At 48.7% G+C, this 18,451-nt stretch overlaps 2 protein-coding genes across 2 annotated transcripts; one reads left to right on the top strand and one right to left on the bottom strand.

Moving 5' to 3' along the window:
• Positions 1–31: 31 nt before the first annotated feature.
• On the bottom strand, positions 32–592 carry AO090103000354 (uncharacterized protein; the record flags this gene model as incomplete). Its single annotated transcript, XM_023233319.1, has 3 exons — positions 32–41; positions 92–380; positions 439–592. 3 exons carry the CDS (start codon positions 590–592, stop codon positions 32–34), a joined length of 453 nt encoding a protein of 150 aa, XP_023093925.1.
• Positions 593–2,261: 1,669 nt separating this feature from the next.
• Positions 2,262–17,953, top strand: AO090103000355 (uncharacterized protein; the record flags this gene model as incomplete). Its single annotated transcript, XM_023233318.1, has 2 exons — positions 2,262–6,701; positions 6,764–17,953. 2 exons carry the CDS (start codon positions 2,262–2,264, stop codon positions 17,951–17,953), a joined length of 15,630 nt encoding a protein of 5,209 aa, XP_023093926.1.
• Between the last annotated feature and the right edge of the window lie 498 nt (positions 17,954–18,451).

The raw sequence follows: 18,451 nt of genomic DNA, 5'->3' as shown, positions 1-18,451 counted from the left end.
CTTCCATCCAAAGGCCAAGAACGATTTCATCTCAGTTGCGACTAAAAGGCGATTGTTGACGAGGGTGTAATAAAGTGACTTGATACCATACCGATCGCGTGCAGCAAAGAACAACTCTCTCTTCGCATCCCAGAGGACCAAGGCAAACTCGCCCCTCAGGTGCGATAAAAAGGACGCGCCATAGTGCTTATACAAGGCGATGACAATTTCACAGTCACTATTTCCCTTGAAGTCAAACTCTGATGCTAGTTGCTCCCGATAGCGTTCATGATCATACAGCTCGCCGTTGACGACCGCATGAATGTCACCCCGAGAATCATGAAAAGGCTGATTTCCGCTGGGGCTTGGATCAACTATAGACAGACGAATGTGGCCGAGCCCTGCGATCTTTGGTCAGGGACGATACTAACTCAGTTGAACAACGGCCGGTCTACTTACCCACACGGCCGTCTGCATTGACCCATTTTCCTCGAGCATCTGGCCCTCTGTGTTTTATGAAGTCGAGCCCATTATCAATTTCAGACTCAAGCTGTTGATGGCTCACTGGTTGAGAGTGATTGTGGAAATCCAGAAATGCCCCAATTCCACACATAATGCTAATCCCTAAAGCCTCGAGAATGTGCCTTTGCAGGTTTCACTGGAAAAGGGAAGAAAGGAGAAAAGAACACTGTAGGAGCTATTGCTTTGTATCACTTCTAGCCCGGTTCAACACACCCCCTTCTCAATCATGCTATATACTCTTCACGATGGAGGCTTATGCAATCTCTGTTAGGATGTGCAAACCAACTCCCATCCCGTTCTGACCTTGGCTGGCCAAATTGATCGACCCTTCCTGGATCTTGTGACCTATACATACGCGTAACTAGCAGGCTAGCATGGGTCAGTTTTGACTAACTATGTGACTTAAGTTGAAAAATATAGGAAAAAAAGAAAAAAAAAAAAATTACCAGCCTATGGCTTATCACACTAGGACACTCTTTCATGCGGCTATACGGAGTAGTTCATGTCGAAAATTGGAACTGAAACTTTGTTGAGATCGACATTGATTAACGAGGTGGGCTAGTTAACTAATAGTTCTTATCCCTAATGATTGTTTGTTGCCAGGTTATGTGCGAGATTGGCAAGGCCCCACACATACTATATACGGTCAAAGCAACCCCGATGTAGAGAATCCCACCAGATAGGAAGCCTTTATAAGTCCGTCGAATCCTCTGTCTAAACTCCCTTATATATTTTGTATAAAAAATATATAATTACGTGCTTTATCCTTCCTTCGTGGTATTAAGATACCCTGTAGTATACAGCAAAATCAGTAGAGGTTCAATATTAGTAAATGACGTACAAACTTCAAAATTGCTGTCACGCCTAGTTCATATAAAGATTTCTCCAGAGGGAATCCCCGTCATAAGCAACTCAAATGGGTTTTACCGTAGATATGTAGCTTGTAATTTACTTGGCTGTCCCTGGTGATCGGCACCCACAAAGGGAAATGAAGCAGAAAAATAGGCTTCGTCTAGTGCCCGACGGACTGAGGTTGGCTGCCAATGACACAGACAGGTTTCCAGGTCCGTAGGTGCTAAGTGGAGCTCATATCTTCCGCCCCACGATATGGTTCTGCAGAAACTAGCGAAGTCAAAGCTCCAGACTTCACAGAAAAGCTGAGGCTTGATCTGGCCAGGTCATAGGAGGATCGGAGTAGGACACTGATGTAAGAGGAGACACTATTGAAGTACTATACACCATGAGAGTTATCATTTACGCTGGATCTTCCGTAAAATATTATGTCTTCATTTGTGAAGAAACCTTTTGGGTCAAAAGTAGCTGATCAGGGGCATCATAGCCTGCCTTCTTTGTTCTTTTCTTTTACTCTCTTTTCTTTTCTTTTCTTTTTCTTTTTTCTGTGGGGCCGTAGGTGATCGTCGGTGCAAAGTATACAAAGATACGAGAACTTGAATTCGATTTTCATAAATATGATCCTGATCAAATTCAAATTTGACAAAGTTTAAGGGCGTCCATATCCCACGTTGAGGTAGAACATTATCACTGCTGGCACATTCATTCAGATGAGACTTCTCTCATATTACGATACACAGCTAGAAGGAAACAATTTATGAATCCTTCCGGTCCAAGGGCTTGATCAGACCTAGTCCTTTGGCATTACTCATTGTTCATAAAGGTGATGACAAAGAACCCAAGAGACTGCTAACTAGACTTATAATAGATGACCTAATCCTTCAACGAAAATCGACAAAGTCATAAAAATGGGAAGCATTGGAGAAACAGTGAAAGCTTGGAATCACAACGATGGCGTGGAAAACCAATGGATGTGGAATGCCAAGGTGCCTACATGTGCAGAGTCCACTGTGCATGAATTAATTGCCCAGCGTGTCCAAGACCAGCCAAATGCTGCAGCAGTCTGTGCCTGGGACGGCAGTTTGACCTACCAGGAACTGGACAGACTATCTCGCCGCCTCGCATGCCACCTCGTCCAGAAATTGGGCATTGGGGAAGGCTCTATCATACCGCTATGTTTCGAGAAGTCTATGTGGACGCCCGTTGCCATGTTAGCCGTGATGAAGACCGGAGCGGCCTCTGTGGCCCTGGATGTAACCCTTCCAAAGCCGCGTCTGCAGTCAATCACCCAGCAAATACAGCCAAATGTCATCCTATCCTCCAAGGCACAGTGCAGCCTTGCAGGTAACCTTGCCGCGAGTCCGGTTCTGACAGTTGACTGTCCTGCTCTCGATGCAATGGACACTGCCGGCGTATGCCTTCCCAATGTCGACCCTTCGAGCACGCTGTATGTCGTCTTCACATCTGGGAGCACAGGGACTCCCAAGGGTGTGATGATTAGCCATAGAAACATTTGCAGTGGTCTCCGACACCAAAGAGCTTTGGGATACGCCAACGCTCGTCGGGTGTTTGACTTTGCATCGTATGCCTTCGACGCCGCCTGGCTAAACTTTCTGCACGCCACTGTCTCTGGCGCTTGCTTATGCATTCCGTCGGAGACAGATAGAAGGGAGAATATTACAACATGTATGCAGGATATGAGAGTTGACTTCGCCCTACTTACCCCAAGTATCGCTAGAGTGATTAATCCTGCCGCGGTCCCAGCGCTGCGAACCCTTGTTCTCGGGGGTGAAGCGATGGCTGAAGTGGATATAATGACTTGGGCCTCCCAGGTGGATCTTCGAAATGCTTACGGTCCAGCTGAGTGCACCATCGTGGCAACGGCAGCAAGAATTGGGGACAGTACAGGCCAATCGGGAAACATTGGCTACGGATTAGGTCTCAATACCTGGGTAGTGAGCCTTCAAGGGGACTGTCTTGCATCGATCGGATCAGTTGGTGAATTGTGGCTTGAAGGCCCACTGGTGGGAAAAGGGTATCTTAATGATCCGGGGAGGACTGACGCTAGCTTCGTGCACAACCCACCCTGGCTGACGCAAGGATGTGGACTGGTGACGGGACGTCGGGGTCGTTTATATAGGACAGGCGACCTAGTCCGATATGAAAAAGATGGTTCACTCGTGTTTGTTGGTCGCAAAGACTCACAAGTCAAGATTCGTGGACAACGGGTTGAACTGGGAGACATTGAATACCATGTGCAGTCTGGCTTGTCACAACAGCTCCAAGGACCGGCTGTAGCTATCCTGGCCACCCCATGTGGCAGTGATAAGACCTTTTTAGTGGTATTTCTTAGCGTGAGTAGGGCATTCATGGAATCATATCATGAAAGACGGAGGATGGTCCAGGACCTCACGTCGGCCCTACACGACAAGTTGGTCGAGGACCTTCCCATGTATATGGTACCGAGTGCCTATGTCCCAGTGGCAGAGATGCCCATGACAGCGACCGGCAAGACGGATCGACGACAACTTCGGGAGATGGCCAATGCTATGAAAGTAGAAGAACTGGTGCAGCTTCATCCAAAGTGGGAAGGGAAGCGAGCGCCAGTAACTGAGATGGAAAAGCGTTTACAGGAATTATGGGCGCAAGTACTCAATATCAATTCGTCCAGTATTGGTCTTGACGATACTTTCTTCAGCCATGGGGGGGATTCTATCTCTGCCATCCAACTTTCAGCGAAGTGTCGAGCTGCTGGTTTCTCGATCACTATCCCACAAATCTTTCGCCACAAATCACTTCAAGATCTCGCAACTGCTGCATCTCCCTTACCCAGCTTGGTCACTAAGCCCATAGTGGAAACCAACAATGCCCGCTTTGCCCTTTCTCCGGCTCAGCAGTACTTCTTCGAGCATCATCCGGACGGAAACAATCATTTTAATCAAAGCTTCTTTCTTCGAGTGACGCAAACAATCGATCCGGCGCGCCTGGGCAAATCACTCCAGCAGCTGGTATCATGGCATCCAATCTTAAGAGCTAGATTCAATCGGGCGGGAGATGGGAGTTGGATGCAGTCTATTCAGACAGAAGCTGCTCAATGCTACCACTATCATGTAACTCGAATAGAAGAGCCAAACCAGGTGAAAGATGTGCTCAACTCAGCACAAAAAAGGCTTGATATTGAGAAAGGCCCACTGATATCATTTGATCTGATCCAGACAGTCGATAGCCAGTTTCTATTTCTTGTGGCACATCATCTGGTTGTGGATCTAGTTTCCTGGAGAATCCTGATAGAAGAGCTGGAGGAGCTATTGACAACCGAAAACACAACAAGGGAGCATTCATCCCTCTCATTCCAGGCATGGTGCAAAATGCAAGAAACATATAGCATGCAACATCTGCTACCGGAAAAGAGTCTACCATTTCCTGTAACAATCCCTTCATATGACTGGTGGGGTCTCGAGCGAAAGGAAAATACACATGCGCATGCAGTCCGGAAGAGCTTTTTGACCTGCAAGAGCGTCACGCATCTCCTCTTGGGCGAAGCCAATCATGCCTTTCAAACACGACCGGTTGAGATCCTGCACGCAGTATTACTGCATTCATTCGCGATGACATTCCGCGACAGACCTCCCCCGACTGTATTCAGCGAGGGTCATGGTCGAGAAGCATTTGACGACACAATTGACCTTTCTAGGACTGTTGGCTGGTTCACTACCATCTGGCCGGCGCACGTTGAGTGGAACAACCGACATAGTATAACCGAGGTTGTACGTCGCACAAAAGATGCTCGACGGCGGGTGCCAATGAACGGCTGGGCATATTTTGCCTCACGTTACCTTAATGAGTCTGGAAAAGACATGTTCAGGGGCCATGGCTTGCCAGAAATCCTTTTCAACTTTGAAGGCCTCTACCAGCAGCTCGAGAGACCCAATTCTTTGTTTCGTAATACAGACAAGCCCCACGACACGATTTCAGACTTCTCGGGAACAACTCATATGTCCGCAATCGTTGATGTAACTGCATTAGTTGTCGATGGGTGCCTAACATTCCAGTTCCTTTACAATGGAAATATGAAGCAGCGAGATGGGGTGGAAAGGTGGATCGCTCAATGCAAGGAGTCGCTCGAGTTGGCAGGGCACGAGTTGGTCCGTCTAAAGCCGAGCTATACTATGTGCGACTTTCCACTCCTGTCTCTGACGGATGAAACACTCAAAAAGTTGAATGAAGATGTTCTTCCAGAGCTAGGGATCTCCTATGGAGAGGTTGAAGATATATATCCATGTTCTCCCGTGCAACAGGGGATCCTTCTCAGTCAAGCTAAGAATTCCGGCTGGTACAATACTCAAGTAGTGTGGCGCATACGATCTTCATCGCCAATCAGCGTTACTAGACTACAACTAGCATGGAAGGAGGTGGTTAAAAGACACCCCATTCTTAGAACAGTTTTCACAGATGGAGTGTCCCCAGAGTCCTACCGCGACCAAATTGTGCTCAGGAAGCTGGAGCCCGAAGTTAACTGTGACTGTCAAGAGAATGGAACACACATCGCCGCCTCAAAGACACCTCAACCGAACTGGAAGGTCAGGCCGCTCCATTCACTGTCATTAGTCTCGAGAAGTTCGGGCGACGTGACTGCGGAACTGAATATCAACCATGCGATTATCGATGCAGCATCTATGGAAATCTTGAGACGTGATCTTTGTTTAACATATAGCGGGTTAAGCCTACCAACCAACGACGTCTCCTACCGTGGATACATCGAAGTCGTTCAAGGCTTCCCGGTGGACCCAGCGAGAGCCTTTTGGAAGAAATACCTAGAAGGTGTTAAGCCCTCTATTTTCCCGAGCTTGCGTAGTGACACCCCCACAGACAGGACTCATGTAGAGCTTCCAGTGACGCGGGTTGCCCAGGAACTACAAGCGAACATTCACACCTTTTGCGAGCGACATGGGGTCACACCTTCGAATATCTTCCAACTAGCATGGGCACTCGTACTGAGGTACTACCTGAATGATGAAGCTGTTTGCTTTGGCTATATCGTCTCTGGACGAGATGCACCCATTGCTCATGTCGAGGATATTGTGGGCCCTTTCATCAATATGCTCGTCAGCCGATTTGACCTAAATGACAGCGTGACGGTCCTTGAAATATTGAAGGACACCCAAGACAATTACCTGGAAGGACTGGATCATCAGCATTACCCATTGGCTAGTGTGCTGAACTCCTTAGGCATGACGGGGAAACAGCTGTTTAACACAGTGCTCCAAGTGCAACGAAACGTGACGTCGAATGAGATAGAGGGCTCCGCAATATCTGTTGACATTATAGAATATGATGATCCTATGGAGGTGAGCACCGCTCCTATGATATCTCCATTGACAATCTGCACAAGATTAACACATTGGTCCAGTTCGATATTTCTATCACAGTCACAGAGAACACCCGAGATATGGCCATATCATTGCAGTACGACCCGGCTATCATGACAGAAACACAAGCCATTAGCCTGATAGGTTCATTCCAAAAGTTCGTTGAAGAGATTATACAACTACCTAAATCGAAACCTGATAATCTTATTGCAATCGGAAATCAGGACCTGTCAAGAGTATGGGGATGGAATAAAGAAATCCTTTCTCCCAACAGCATATGTGTTCACGATCTATTCTCGGAATGTGTACGCCAACAACCAGATGCTCCAGCTGTGTGTGCCTGGGATGGTGACTTAACTTACTCTCAGCTTGATGAGCTTTCTACATCTCTCGCCTATCGCCTTCTGGCACATGGAATCGGCCCGGGGTCAATTGTACCCCTCTGCTTCGAAAAGAGCTTATGGACCCCTGTCGCGGTGTTGGGAGTAATGAAAACAGGAGCTGCCTCGGTAATGCTAGATGTTACACTGCCGAGACAGAGGTTATTATCGGTAATAAACCAGCTCGAGAAAGGTCGGGTGGGTGCCAGTGTTATATTATCCTCCACATCGCAATATAAGGTCGCGAGTGACCTGGTTGCCGGTCTGACTATTTGTGTTGATGCTCTTGACCAAATCAACCAGCCTCCTGGACCTAAGCTACCTAATGTCGATCCCTCTAACACACTTTATGTGGTGTTCACGTCGGGAAGTACCGGGACCCCTAAAGGGGCGATGATCAGCCATACCAATTTTAGTAGCGGCATATGGTATCAGCTCCAGGTGCTGGGGCTTTCCTCAACGTCTAGAGTTTTCGATTTTGCGTCCTACGCTTTCGATGTGTGCTGGTCAAGTATACTCCATACACTTGTCGCTGGAGGGTGCATCTGCACGCCGAGCACGGCCCAAACTCGCAATGATATCCATGGGGCTCTTGCCATGATGAGAGCCAACTGGGCCCTCCTGACCCCAACTGTTGCTCGTCTCCTGGATCCAGCTACCGTCGGCCATGGGTTTGTGCTAGTTCTCATTGGTGAGAAGATGACTGATGAAGACGTTACGAAGTGGCAGCCTCATGTGGACCTAGTTAATGCATATGGGCCTGCAGAGTGCACCGTGATCAACACAGTCAACAGAGTAAACGATATCCCACAAGGGAGTGGAAACATTGGTAGAGGCTTTGGTTGCCACACGTGGGTAGTTAGCCCTTCGAATCACCATCATCTTCTTCCTGTTGGCTGTACAGGTGAGCTATTGATTGAGGGGCCGTTGGTTGGTCAAGGATATCTTAACGACCCAGCCAAAACAGTGTCACATTTCGTGGAGGCACCATCATGGTTGAAACAAGGTAGCCCTACTGTACCTGGACGTAAAGGTCTTCTCTACCGAACAGGTGATCTTGTTCAATATCAAGAAGATGGCTCACTCAAGTTCATGGGACGTAGGGATGACCAGGTGAAGATTCATGGACAACGTGTTGAACTCGGGGATGTGGAGCATCATGTTCGGCAAATCCTTCACGACCAATTCCAGGAACCAGATGGAGTCGTGGCGGAGATACTCCAGACGGGTATCGGTGACGCTCCAGTCTTGGTGGTCTTCCTTACTGCTGGAAAAGAGGATGGTGTATCAGGTCATGGTACCTATCCTGCATTGCACCGACATTCAGGGGTATTGAGGGAAGGATTATTAACGCAACTGCCACTGCACATGGTACCTGCATCCTTGATAGTCGTAGAAGCGATACCCACTACCGCAACAGGTAAAACCGACCGTCGAAAGCTTCGCGAACTTGGTGGCTTGCTTACGAGAGAGGAGCTTGCATGGGCGGTCCCCACCCATACAGAAGGCGTTGACACCGAGGGAAGCCCAACCTTGAATAGTATGGAGCTTCAACTGCGAGAGCTGTGGGCTCAAGTGCTACGAATCAGTCCGTCCCGCATCAACGGCCAAGATAGCTTCCTCCAGATTGGAGGTGATTCGGTCGGTGCTATGCGGCTGGTTGCGGCAGCCCGAAATCAAGGACTGTCTTTGAATGTTGAAAAGGTGTTCCAATCGCCCCGACTCTGTGAGATGGCCCTCGCTACTGGAATATCACACGAAACCAGGCAGCCGATCCCTTGTTTCTCTTTATTATCGAGTGACGTACACGTCAGCCAAATGTGCGAAGATGTCGCCCAACGGTGCAATGTGCCAGTCGACAAAATTCAAGACGTATTTCCCTGCACTCCACTGCAAGAAGGATTGCTTGCCCTGTCCGCGAAGCAGCCCGGAAACTACGTCAATCAACTCACAATGAAGCTATCCCAAGGGACCAACCTTGCACAGCTGATAGGAGCCTGGAACAAAGTCATACAAGAAACACCAATCTTGAGGACCCGAATCGTTGATACTCCTGGGCTCGGTCTGGTGCAGGCTATCATATCAGAGGAAGTTACATGGAGGACTGCTTATGACCTTTCAGTGTACCTGAAGCAAGATACTCAGACGCACATTGGTCTCGGAACACCCCTGGTCCGCTTTGTAGTTGTGAAAGATGAACAAAGTGGAGAAGGATCCATTGTGTGGACAATACACCATGCATTGTATGATGGATGGTCAATGCAACTGATCCTAGACCAAGTCCACAAGGTATATCATACCAAGGACACTCTTCCCCTCGGTCAATTTCAACGATTTTTGCAATACACGCTTCAGACAGAGGATTCACAGGATGAATTCTGGCAGCGATATCTTTCCGGTGCCGATATAGCATCGTTCCCTTCGTTACCCAGCCCATCATATCGCCCACAGGCCAACGCCATAGTATCACACAACCTAACCAACATCAAGTGGCCTGAAAGCGATAATATCACGAGTGCGACAGTGATTCGAGCTGCTTGGGCCATCTTACAGTCTCAGTACACTAATACATCTGGTGTATGTTTCGGTGCTATTGTCAGCGGGCGGCAAGCACCAGTGGTTGATATTGAACGGATAGCAGGACCTACAATTGCTACAGTGCCGATCCATGTGAATATTGACTGGATGAAAGACATAAGGGGGCTCCTGTTACAGATACAGGCAGATGCAGCGGCGATGATTCCATTTGAGCAAACCGGTCTACTAAAAATCCGTCGAACTAAGTCAGATGTCGCGAAGGTAAGCGAGTTTCAAACGCTGCTGGTCATTCAACCAGTTGCCCGAGATGAACAGCCTCCTCATGTGGGTGATTTGTGGAGTATTGAGAAGTCCGCGCATGACACAAGTGCTCCTGGTCTGAATGATTTCAACAACTACTCGATCCTAGTTGATTGTGAACTCAAGTCAAACGGTGCCGAACTGACCGTCAGCTTTGACACACATGTGATAGATGAATGCTTTGTGCAGAGGATGGTAACACAACTGGAGCATGTCATAGAGTCGATTTGCAATCACCCGCTAGATTCCACCTTAGTCAAAGACATGACAACAATCAGTACCACCGACCTCGACGATATACGTCGCTGGAACAGGACTGTTCCCGAGCCACATACAGTCTGTGTGCATGACTGGATCATCGATCAAGCGAGGAAGCATCCAGCCAAAATGGCCATCCTTTCTTGGGATGGAAGCCTGACCTACGAGGAACTGGACAAATTGTCTACCTCCCTGGCTCAGAGCATCATACCCATGATCAACCCGGGATCCATCATTCCTCTATGCTTCGAGAAATCTATGTGGACCCCAGTTGCTATGCTCGCGGTCATGAAAGCTGGTGCTGCATCCGTGGCTTTAGACACGACCCTCCCAAAACAGCGACTTCAGGCAATTGCAGACCAGGTCAAGCCTCGTCTCATTCTTTCGTCAAAAGTAAGCGCTACCCTGGCACTGACCCTCTTGGGTGATGTGAAAGGTAGCCAAGTGATCACTGTGGATTATGACGGCATCAAGACGCTGGGGGTGAAGAGCCCGAAGCTGGATCTACCAATAGTAGACCCTTCAAGCACTCTGTATTTGGTATTCACGTCTGGCTCTACTGGAAGCCCCAAGGGCGCAATGGTAAGCCATGCCAACTTCAGTAGTGGGCTTTTTCACCAGTTAAGTGCTCTTCAATATAATACCGACACGCGTGCATTTGACTTTGCGTCTTACGCCTTTGATGTGTCCCGCACGGTTTGCTTGCGCACATTAGCAGCGGGAGGCTGTCTCTGTGTTCCACATGAGACAGACCGTCGAAATAATACAGCACAGTCGATGTGCCAGCTCGGAGTGAACCATGCGCATCTCACTCCAACAATGGCCCGTTTACTACTACCTTCCGAAGTTCCTGCACTGCGTACTCTCGTACTGGGTGGAGAGCCAATAGGAAAGGACGATGTTGACAAGTGGTATGGGCATGTTTCTCTCATCAACACTTATGGCCCCGCGGAAGCAACTTCGACCAACACAATCCAGAGGATTAACAATACCGAGGCACCTTGCATCGGCAGGGGCATCGGCTGTACAACATGGATAGCTGACCCCTTGAACCCCAATCATCTATTGCCGATTGGCTGTGCCGGAGAGCTGTTGATCGAAGGCCCTCTTGTGGGTCAAGGGTACCTAGGTGATGGGGAAAGCACCATGACCAACTATATTGAGAATCCACCTTGGCTACTGAAAATGGGACGAAGAGGTATTCTTTACCGCACCGGAGACCTTGTCCGGTATAATTCAGATGGATCACTGATGTTCATCGGCCGCAAGGATGCCCAAGTAAAGATTCGCGGCCAGAGGGTTGAACTTGGCGACATTGAGCACCATGTTAGATCTATTCTTGTTGCGTCAGAATTTCAAGGCTCTATAGCAGCAGGAGTGACAAAGCCACAAGGCAACAGTGCCGCTTTCGTGGTAGCCTTTTTGACGGGTGATAAGACCCATAGCGAGCCTAATACCTACATACAAAGCTTGACAAATCGCTTGAATGATGGCTTAGCCAACGAGCTTCCATCCTATATGATTCCACGGGTTTATATACCATTGAACGCTATGCCATTGACGGCAACAGGGAAGATTGACAGACGCAGGATTCAGGAGATGAGCGAAAGGCTTACGTTGGATGATATTCGCAAATTCCAGCCACAACACCAGGATCGCCATGCACCAACAACTGACATGGAGCTCCGTCTCGCTCAACTGTGGGGTCGGGTCTTAAATATATCCACCCGTGAAATTGCGAGTGAAGATAGCTTTCTACAAGTTGGAGGCGACTCAGTTGGGGCCATGAGGCTGGTTGGCGCTGCTCGGGATCAGAGCTTATCATTAACAGTTGAACAGGTTTTTAAATCGCCTCGTCTGCGCGATATGGCACTGCTTGTCAAGGCCGTTGAGTCAAGCGAGAAGCCCGTTGCGCCATTCTCCCTTCTTCATCTAGGTGTTCCCGAGGAGGGCTGTCCAAATATCGACACCTGGCGCGCCCGTGCGGCTTTACTTTGTAACGTGAAGCCCAGGCAGGTTGAAGATGTCTTCCCCTGTACTCCACTACAGCAAGGTATTCTGGCACTGTCACAAAAGAGACCTGGCCACTATATCAACCATGCGATACTCCAGATAGATCGTGCCAAGGTGTCGCTAGATCGACTAAAACAAGCTTGGCAGCAAACAATCCAAATGACCCCAATCCTGAGAACGCGAATCATTGATGTTGAAGGACATGATATATTACAGGTCGTCATATCAGAAGAGAATGCATTAAAGTCCCTAGTCGGATGTACTCTTGAATCATATATCGAAAACGACCGCCGAAATACTATGACATTTGGAACACCTCTGGCTCGCGTTGCATTCGTTGAAGAAAGTAATCAGTCAGGCGACAATGCCATTGAGAACAAAAGCACTAGAGCAGTGTACATTGTGTGGACGATGCACCATGCGGTGTATGATGGTTGGACAATGGAATTAATCCTCAATCAAGTCCATAATATCTACAGGGAGAAGGACAACCGCCCCTGCCTCGAACCATTCCAAAAGTTCTTACAGTATTCAATAAAAAGAAACGATGCCGAAGAACGCTTTTGGAATGACTATCTTTCAAAATCAGACATGTTCTCTTTTCCGGCATTGCCATCGACAAGCTATGAACCACAAGCGAATACCTCACTACAACATGAAATCAATGATCTCACATGGCGCCGCAAAGATGACATCACTGCATCAACAATGATGCGAACTGCGTGGGGAATTCTGCTATCCTGCTACACTACAACACCAGATGTACTGTTTGGCGCCACGGTGACCGGGCGACAGGCACCGGTTGCAGGTATTGAGAATGTTGCGGGTCCAACTATTGCTACCGTGCCAGTAAGGATAGGCGTTGATCCGCACATCACAGTTCATGAGCTCCTTCACCAGGTACAGAGACAGGCGCTCGATATGATTCCATTCGAACAGACCGGCCTGCAACGCATTCGACGGATCAGCGCAAACACAAATAGAGGGTGCCAATTTCAGACCCTTATCGTGGTGCAGCCTCCGCCTTCGAACCAAAAAGTTCGGGAAGAATCCATCTGGCAAGTTGTTGGAAGAGAGGGTGAAGGAATATCATCGTTCAACAGCTACGCAGTCCTTGTGGAGTGCCAAATGAATTCAGAAGGTGCTCACATTGAAGTCAGCTTCGACTCTCAGGTGATAGACACAAATACTATGAGCAGAATGTTGAAGCAACTACACCATATCTTGCGATTGCTTTGTGCGGATCAGAGTAATGAGCTTCAAGTTTCAGCTCTTGGGATTACAGGGCCCGAGGACTTGCATACTATTTGGTCATGGAACTCGTTGCAGCCGGCCGCCTATGAGACACCCGTTCATGAAATGATTGTTGCTCGTGCCCGAAAAAGTCCAGACGCACTAGCTATATGTGCCTGGGATGGGGAGCTAACATTTAAAGAGCTAGATGACTTATCTACATGTCTGGCTGATTACCTACTCGCTCATCATTCCTGTGTCGGATCAATCATAGCGCTTTGTTTTGAAAAGTCGATGTGGACTCCGGTTGCTATGTTAGCGGTCATGAAAGCAGGTGCCGGGGCAGTAGCATTGGATGTTGACCTGCCCAAGCAGCGACTGCAGTCAATAGTCAGTCAAGTCAAACCCGTGGTTATTTTATCTTCAGTGGCAAGCTATGAGCTGGCGAACGGTTTCAATGGTGGGGCAGTTATTGTGGTTGATCACCAAAGCATTTATTCAATGAAGTGCTCACTCAATAGCAACATGCACAAGCTCACAAGCTCGTCAACAAACCCCAGCCTCCCTCCGGTCGACCCGTCGAGCATACTGTATATTGTGTTTACCTCTGGAAGCACTGGAACTCCCAAGGGAGTGATGGTTAGCCACGGAAACTTTAGTACTGCTCTTCGGTATCAGCAAGATGTATTGGGATACGCTTCTGCCACTCGAGTGCTAGACTTCTCATCCTACGCATTCGATGCGGCTTGGCTGAACTTCATACATTCAACAGTCGCTGGTGCATGTCTATGTATCCCAGCAGAGCATGAGAGAAAGACCAATGTCGGTGCTTGCATAGACCGGATGAGGGTTGATTTTGCCCTGCTCACACCTAGTGTAGCAAGATTGATAGATCCAGAATCAGTCCCAACCCTGCGTACGCTTGTTCTTGGTGGCGAGGCACATAACCCAACTGATGTTGCTAGGTGGAAATCAGATCGCGTTGACCTCCGTAATGCCTACGGCCCCGCGGAATGTACAGTGGTTGCTACCGTTACCCGGTTGGCGAATGGTACCACTAAACCTGGAAATATTGGGCGAGGATGGGGGCTGAATACTTGGGTCATAGACGTCTCCGGCAACAATCGCCTTGCTCCGATTGGTGCTGTGGGCGAGCTATGGTTAGAGGGCCCTCTTGTTGCGCAGGGATACCTTGGTGATTCCAAGAAGACATTAGAGAGCTTTGTTAAAACCCCCCCATGGCTCGCAAGAGGTATACCTACCGTATTTCCAGGGCGCCAGGGCCGTTTGTACCGTACAGGTGATCTCGTCCGATATAATCACGATGGCTCGTTAACATTCGTTGGCCGCAAGGATTCACAAGTCAAAATCCGCGGACAGCGTGTGGAACTGGATGATATTGAATATCATGTACGCCAAAGTCTTCCCAAGCAGTTTCGGGGGGCGGTGATAGCGGACGTTTTTGCTCCTCGAGAAAGTGATCACGCTATCTTGGCGGTATTTCTCAGCTTGGCAGAAGATGTAACTCTCAGCAATTTGTTGGAGGGCCTCGGTGATAAGATCATGGATCTATTGCCTGAATATATGATACCGACTGCATATATCCCCGTGCATGAGATACCGATGACGGCAACGGGCAAAACAGACCGCCGGAAACTGCGCGAGATAGGGTCTTCTCTAACCATCGCCGAACTTGCTGGCTTGCGCCCATCACAGAACTCGGAGCCCCCTGTGTCGGAACGGGAGTGGCAGCTTAATGCCATGTGGGCAGAGGTCTTAAATGTTGAGCCAAGTCTCATTGGTAGAAACGATAGTTTCTTTGGTTTCGGAGGAGACTCAATTACTGCAATGCAACTGTGTGCAAAATGCAGGATGGCTGGCATCAGCATGACAGTGCCACAGGTATTTCATTGCAGGACCATCGCAAGGCTAGCATCAGTGGTGACCGCCGATGTTGCGGTCCAACATCACAATGAGGTGCCCGAGACTGATTTTTCCCTGTCACCGATCCAGCTGAGGTTCTTTGAATATGAGCCAAATGGCCATGATCATTTCAACCAAAGCATGCTATTGCAGCTGACCCGGCAGGTGAGCTCACTGGATGTGGCCCAAGCACTTGAATCCCTCCTGGTGCATCATTCAATGCTTCGGGCTCAGTTTTCCAAAGGACCTCAAGGTGCCTGGACTCAACGCATAAACGCTACCGCCGGGGGCAGCGGTTACAGGTATCGATCGCATCAAATGCTGACCATGAAAGATTCAATACATGCGATAAATGAAAGTCAGAAGTCCTTGAATATTCGTGAGGGCCCTCTTATGGCGGCCGATCTATTCACGACAGAGGAGGATGGACAATATTTATTCGTAGTTGTACATCATCTTGCCATCGACCTCGTGTCATGGCGGGTTCTACTAGAGGATCTCGAAGAGCATCTTACCACAGGGGGCATATCTAGCGCCACACCCCTCCCCTTCCAGGCTTGGTGCGAAGGACAAGTGCGTTATGCCCGGAAGCATCTCTCTTCACACATCTTGCCACCTTTGGATATATCATCCCACGCGCATGATTACTGGGGCGTTGACATGACGAATAATATATACGGCACAGTGCTGGAAGAGAGCTTCACTATATCTCCTGACATTACCCAAGTTCTGTTGGGTCCCGCCAATACTACATATCAAACCCAGCCTGTGGAGATCTTCCATGCCGCTCTGGTCTACAGTTTTGCCCAAGTATTCCAAGACCGACGACCTCCCCCTATTTTCACGGAAGGGCACGGTCGAGAACCGTGGAACTTAGCATTGGATCCGTCGAGAACAGTTGGCTGGTTTACTACATTGTGGTCCGTGCTCGTAACGCCCAATATAGCGGATGGCTTCAAAGACACCATCCGTCGAGTAAAGGATAGCCGTCGGCGGGTCCCTATGAATGGCTGGGCGTCTTTTACGGCGATGTATCTCAGCAGCGAAGACAACAGACGGCGATATGATGTTCCAGAAATCATGTTTAATTATCTGGGCCTCTATCAACAACTCGAACGACCAAAGGGGCTTTTCCGTCTAGCAGACGCACCTGCTGGCGCGCTATCTAATATTGCAGATAATGTTCACCGCTTCTCACTGATTGATGTGTCGGCTTTGGTGATGCAAGGCGGTTTGCATTTCAAATTCTCATATAACCGATTTATAAGGAACCAAGAAGCTATCGCCGACTGGATCATTGCATGCAAGTCCGTACTGGAAGAGGCCGCTTCGACGTTGGTTCGAAGTACGCAAGCACGAACCCTTTCAGATTTTCCCTTGCTACCGCTAAGCAGCTATGATGAATTGGATACCCTCATCAACCATACACTGCCTTCGCATGGAATAATGCTGGATCAGGTGGAGGATATCTATCCATGCTCGCCTATCCAGCAAGGAATTCTACTCAGTCAAGCCAAGAACGAAAGTCGATATTGGACGCGAAAGCGATGGCAGGTTCGCTCATCCTCTCCAATATGTCTACAAAGATTCAAGGATGCCTGGAATAAGCTCGTAGACCGCCATCCAATCCTCAGGACGGTGTTTATCGAGAGTGCGCTTCCAGATGCATATCTGGACCAGGTAGTCCTCAAGTCAGTGACTCCAGAAATCCACATCATCACCCTAGCGGACGTGGATCTTGAATCTTCACTAATAAAGCATAAGCGACTGCGGAAACCACAGGACAGGCTGCCCTATGTACTGGTTCTTTATGCTACACCATCAGGCCGAGTCATCTGCGAGCTTTTGATCAATCATGCAATCACAGATGGAATGTCCATGCGCCTTATCCAAGACGAACTGCAGTTGGCGTACGACGATGCACTCCCTTTGTGTTCTACTCCACCATACAGCGACTACATTGCGCATCTTCGATCGCTCGCCCCTGATACCTCACGGACACACTGGCAGCAATACCTTGTTGGCGTTAGCCCGTGTATGCTTCCGCACATGAACGTCAACCATCAGGAAAGCGACAGTGTAAAACGATTACCAGCTATGCATCTTGGCAATGAACTCAACTCCTGCTTGCGAGATCTTTGCAAGCGCCACGTGTTGACAGCATCGAATATTTTCCAAGTCGCCTGGGCCCTGGTTCTGCATTTTTACACTGGCCATGAGACACCTTGCTTCGGGTATTTGACATCAGGGCGCGATGCTCCCATAGACAATGTTGCTGCTATCGCAGGGCCTTTCATCAACATGCTAATCAGCCGCATCTGCCTCTCTCATGACAGATCCATATTAAGCATCATGCAGGAAACCCAGGCAGACTATCTTCGAAACCTCGAGCATCAGCACCTCCCGCTAGCCGAGATCCTACATTCTCTACCCGCTTCCACATCACCTCTGTTTAACACGGCAATATCTGTACAGACCAGCAGGTCGGGACCGGCAGATAGCGTCACGTCAACCATCCGCCTTCAAGATACGGCGACCGAAGACCCAAGCGAGGTATGTAACCCAGTGGCTCCAAAGGGTGTTTGACGTAGTAGAATACTGACCACCTTGATACAGTACGATATTGCGATTAATCTGTTCGTCGACGACGGAGATGTCCAAGTAAACTTCAGCTACTCTACAATTGCCTTCTCCGATGAACAGGTATCTACCATTCGCGGCGTGTTCATGCAGGCCGTAAGAGAAATAGTATTATCTCCCCTTCAAGAGATTGGCCAACTCAATATCATGAAATGGAGCTCTATGGTGGAGTAACCAACAATCTCAGGGTGTCGTGTACGTTAGCACATGTTATTCTCTTTTCCTGCCATACATAATATGTCAAGGAAAATCTCTGTATTCTCCGAAGTACTTGTAAATTTATTATTTCAGTTTATGCGTAGATAGATTCTACTCAAGAACCGTACGGAGTTGTCATGGATCTTTTTCCACCCATGTTAGCTGGATATCCACCCCCTGGCGATCTCTGCCTAACATGATAGAGGATTTAGTGGTACTCGTCCTATAGTTTCCTGACCAAGGGTT

Source organism: Aspergillus oryzae, chromosome 8 (genome assembly GCF_000184455.2).
Source record: "Aspergillus oryzae RIB40 DNA, chromosome 8".
Lineage (NCBI taxonomy): Eukaryota > Fungi > Ascomycota > Eurotiomycetes > Eurotiales > Aspergillaceae > Aspergillus > Aspergillus oryzae.
The sequence above is the reverse complement of the archived record's forward strand: the minus strand, read 5'-3'. Positions and strand labels throughout refer to the sequence as shown.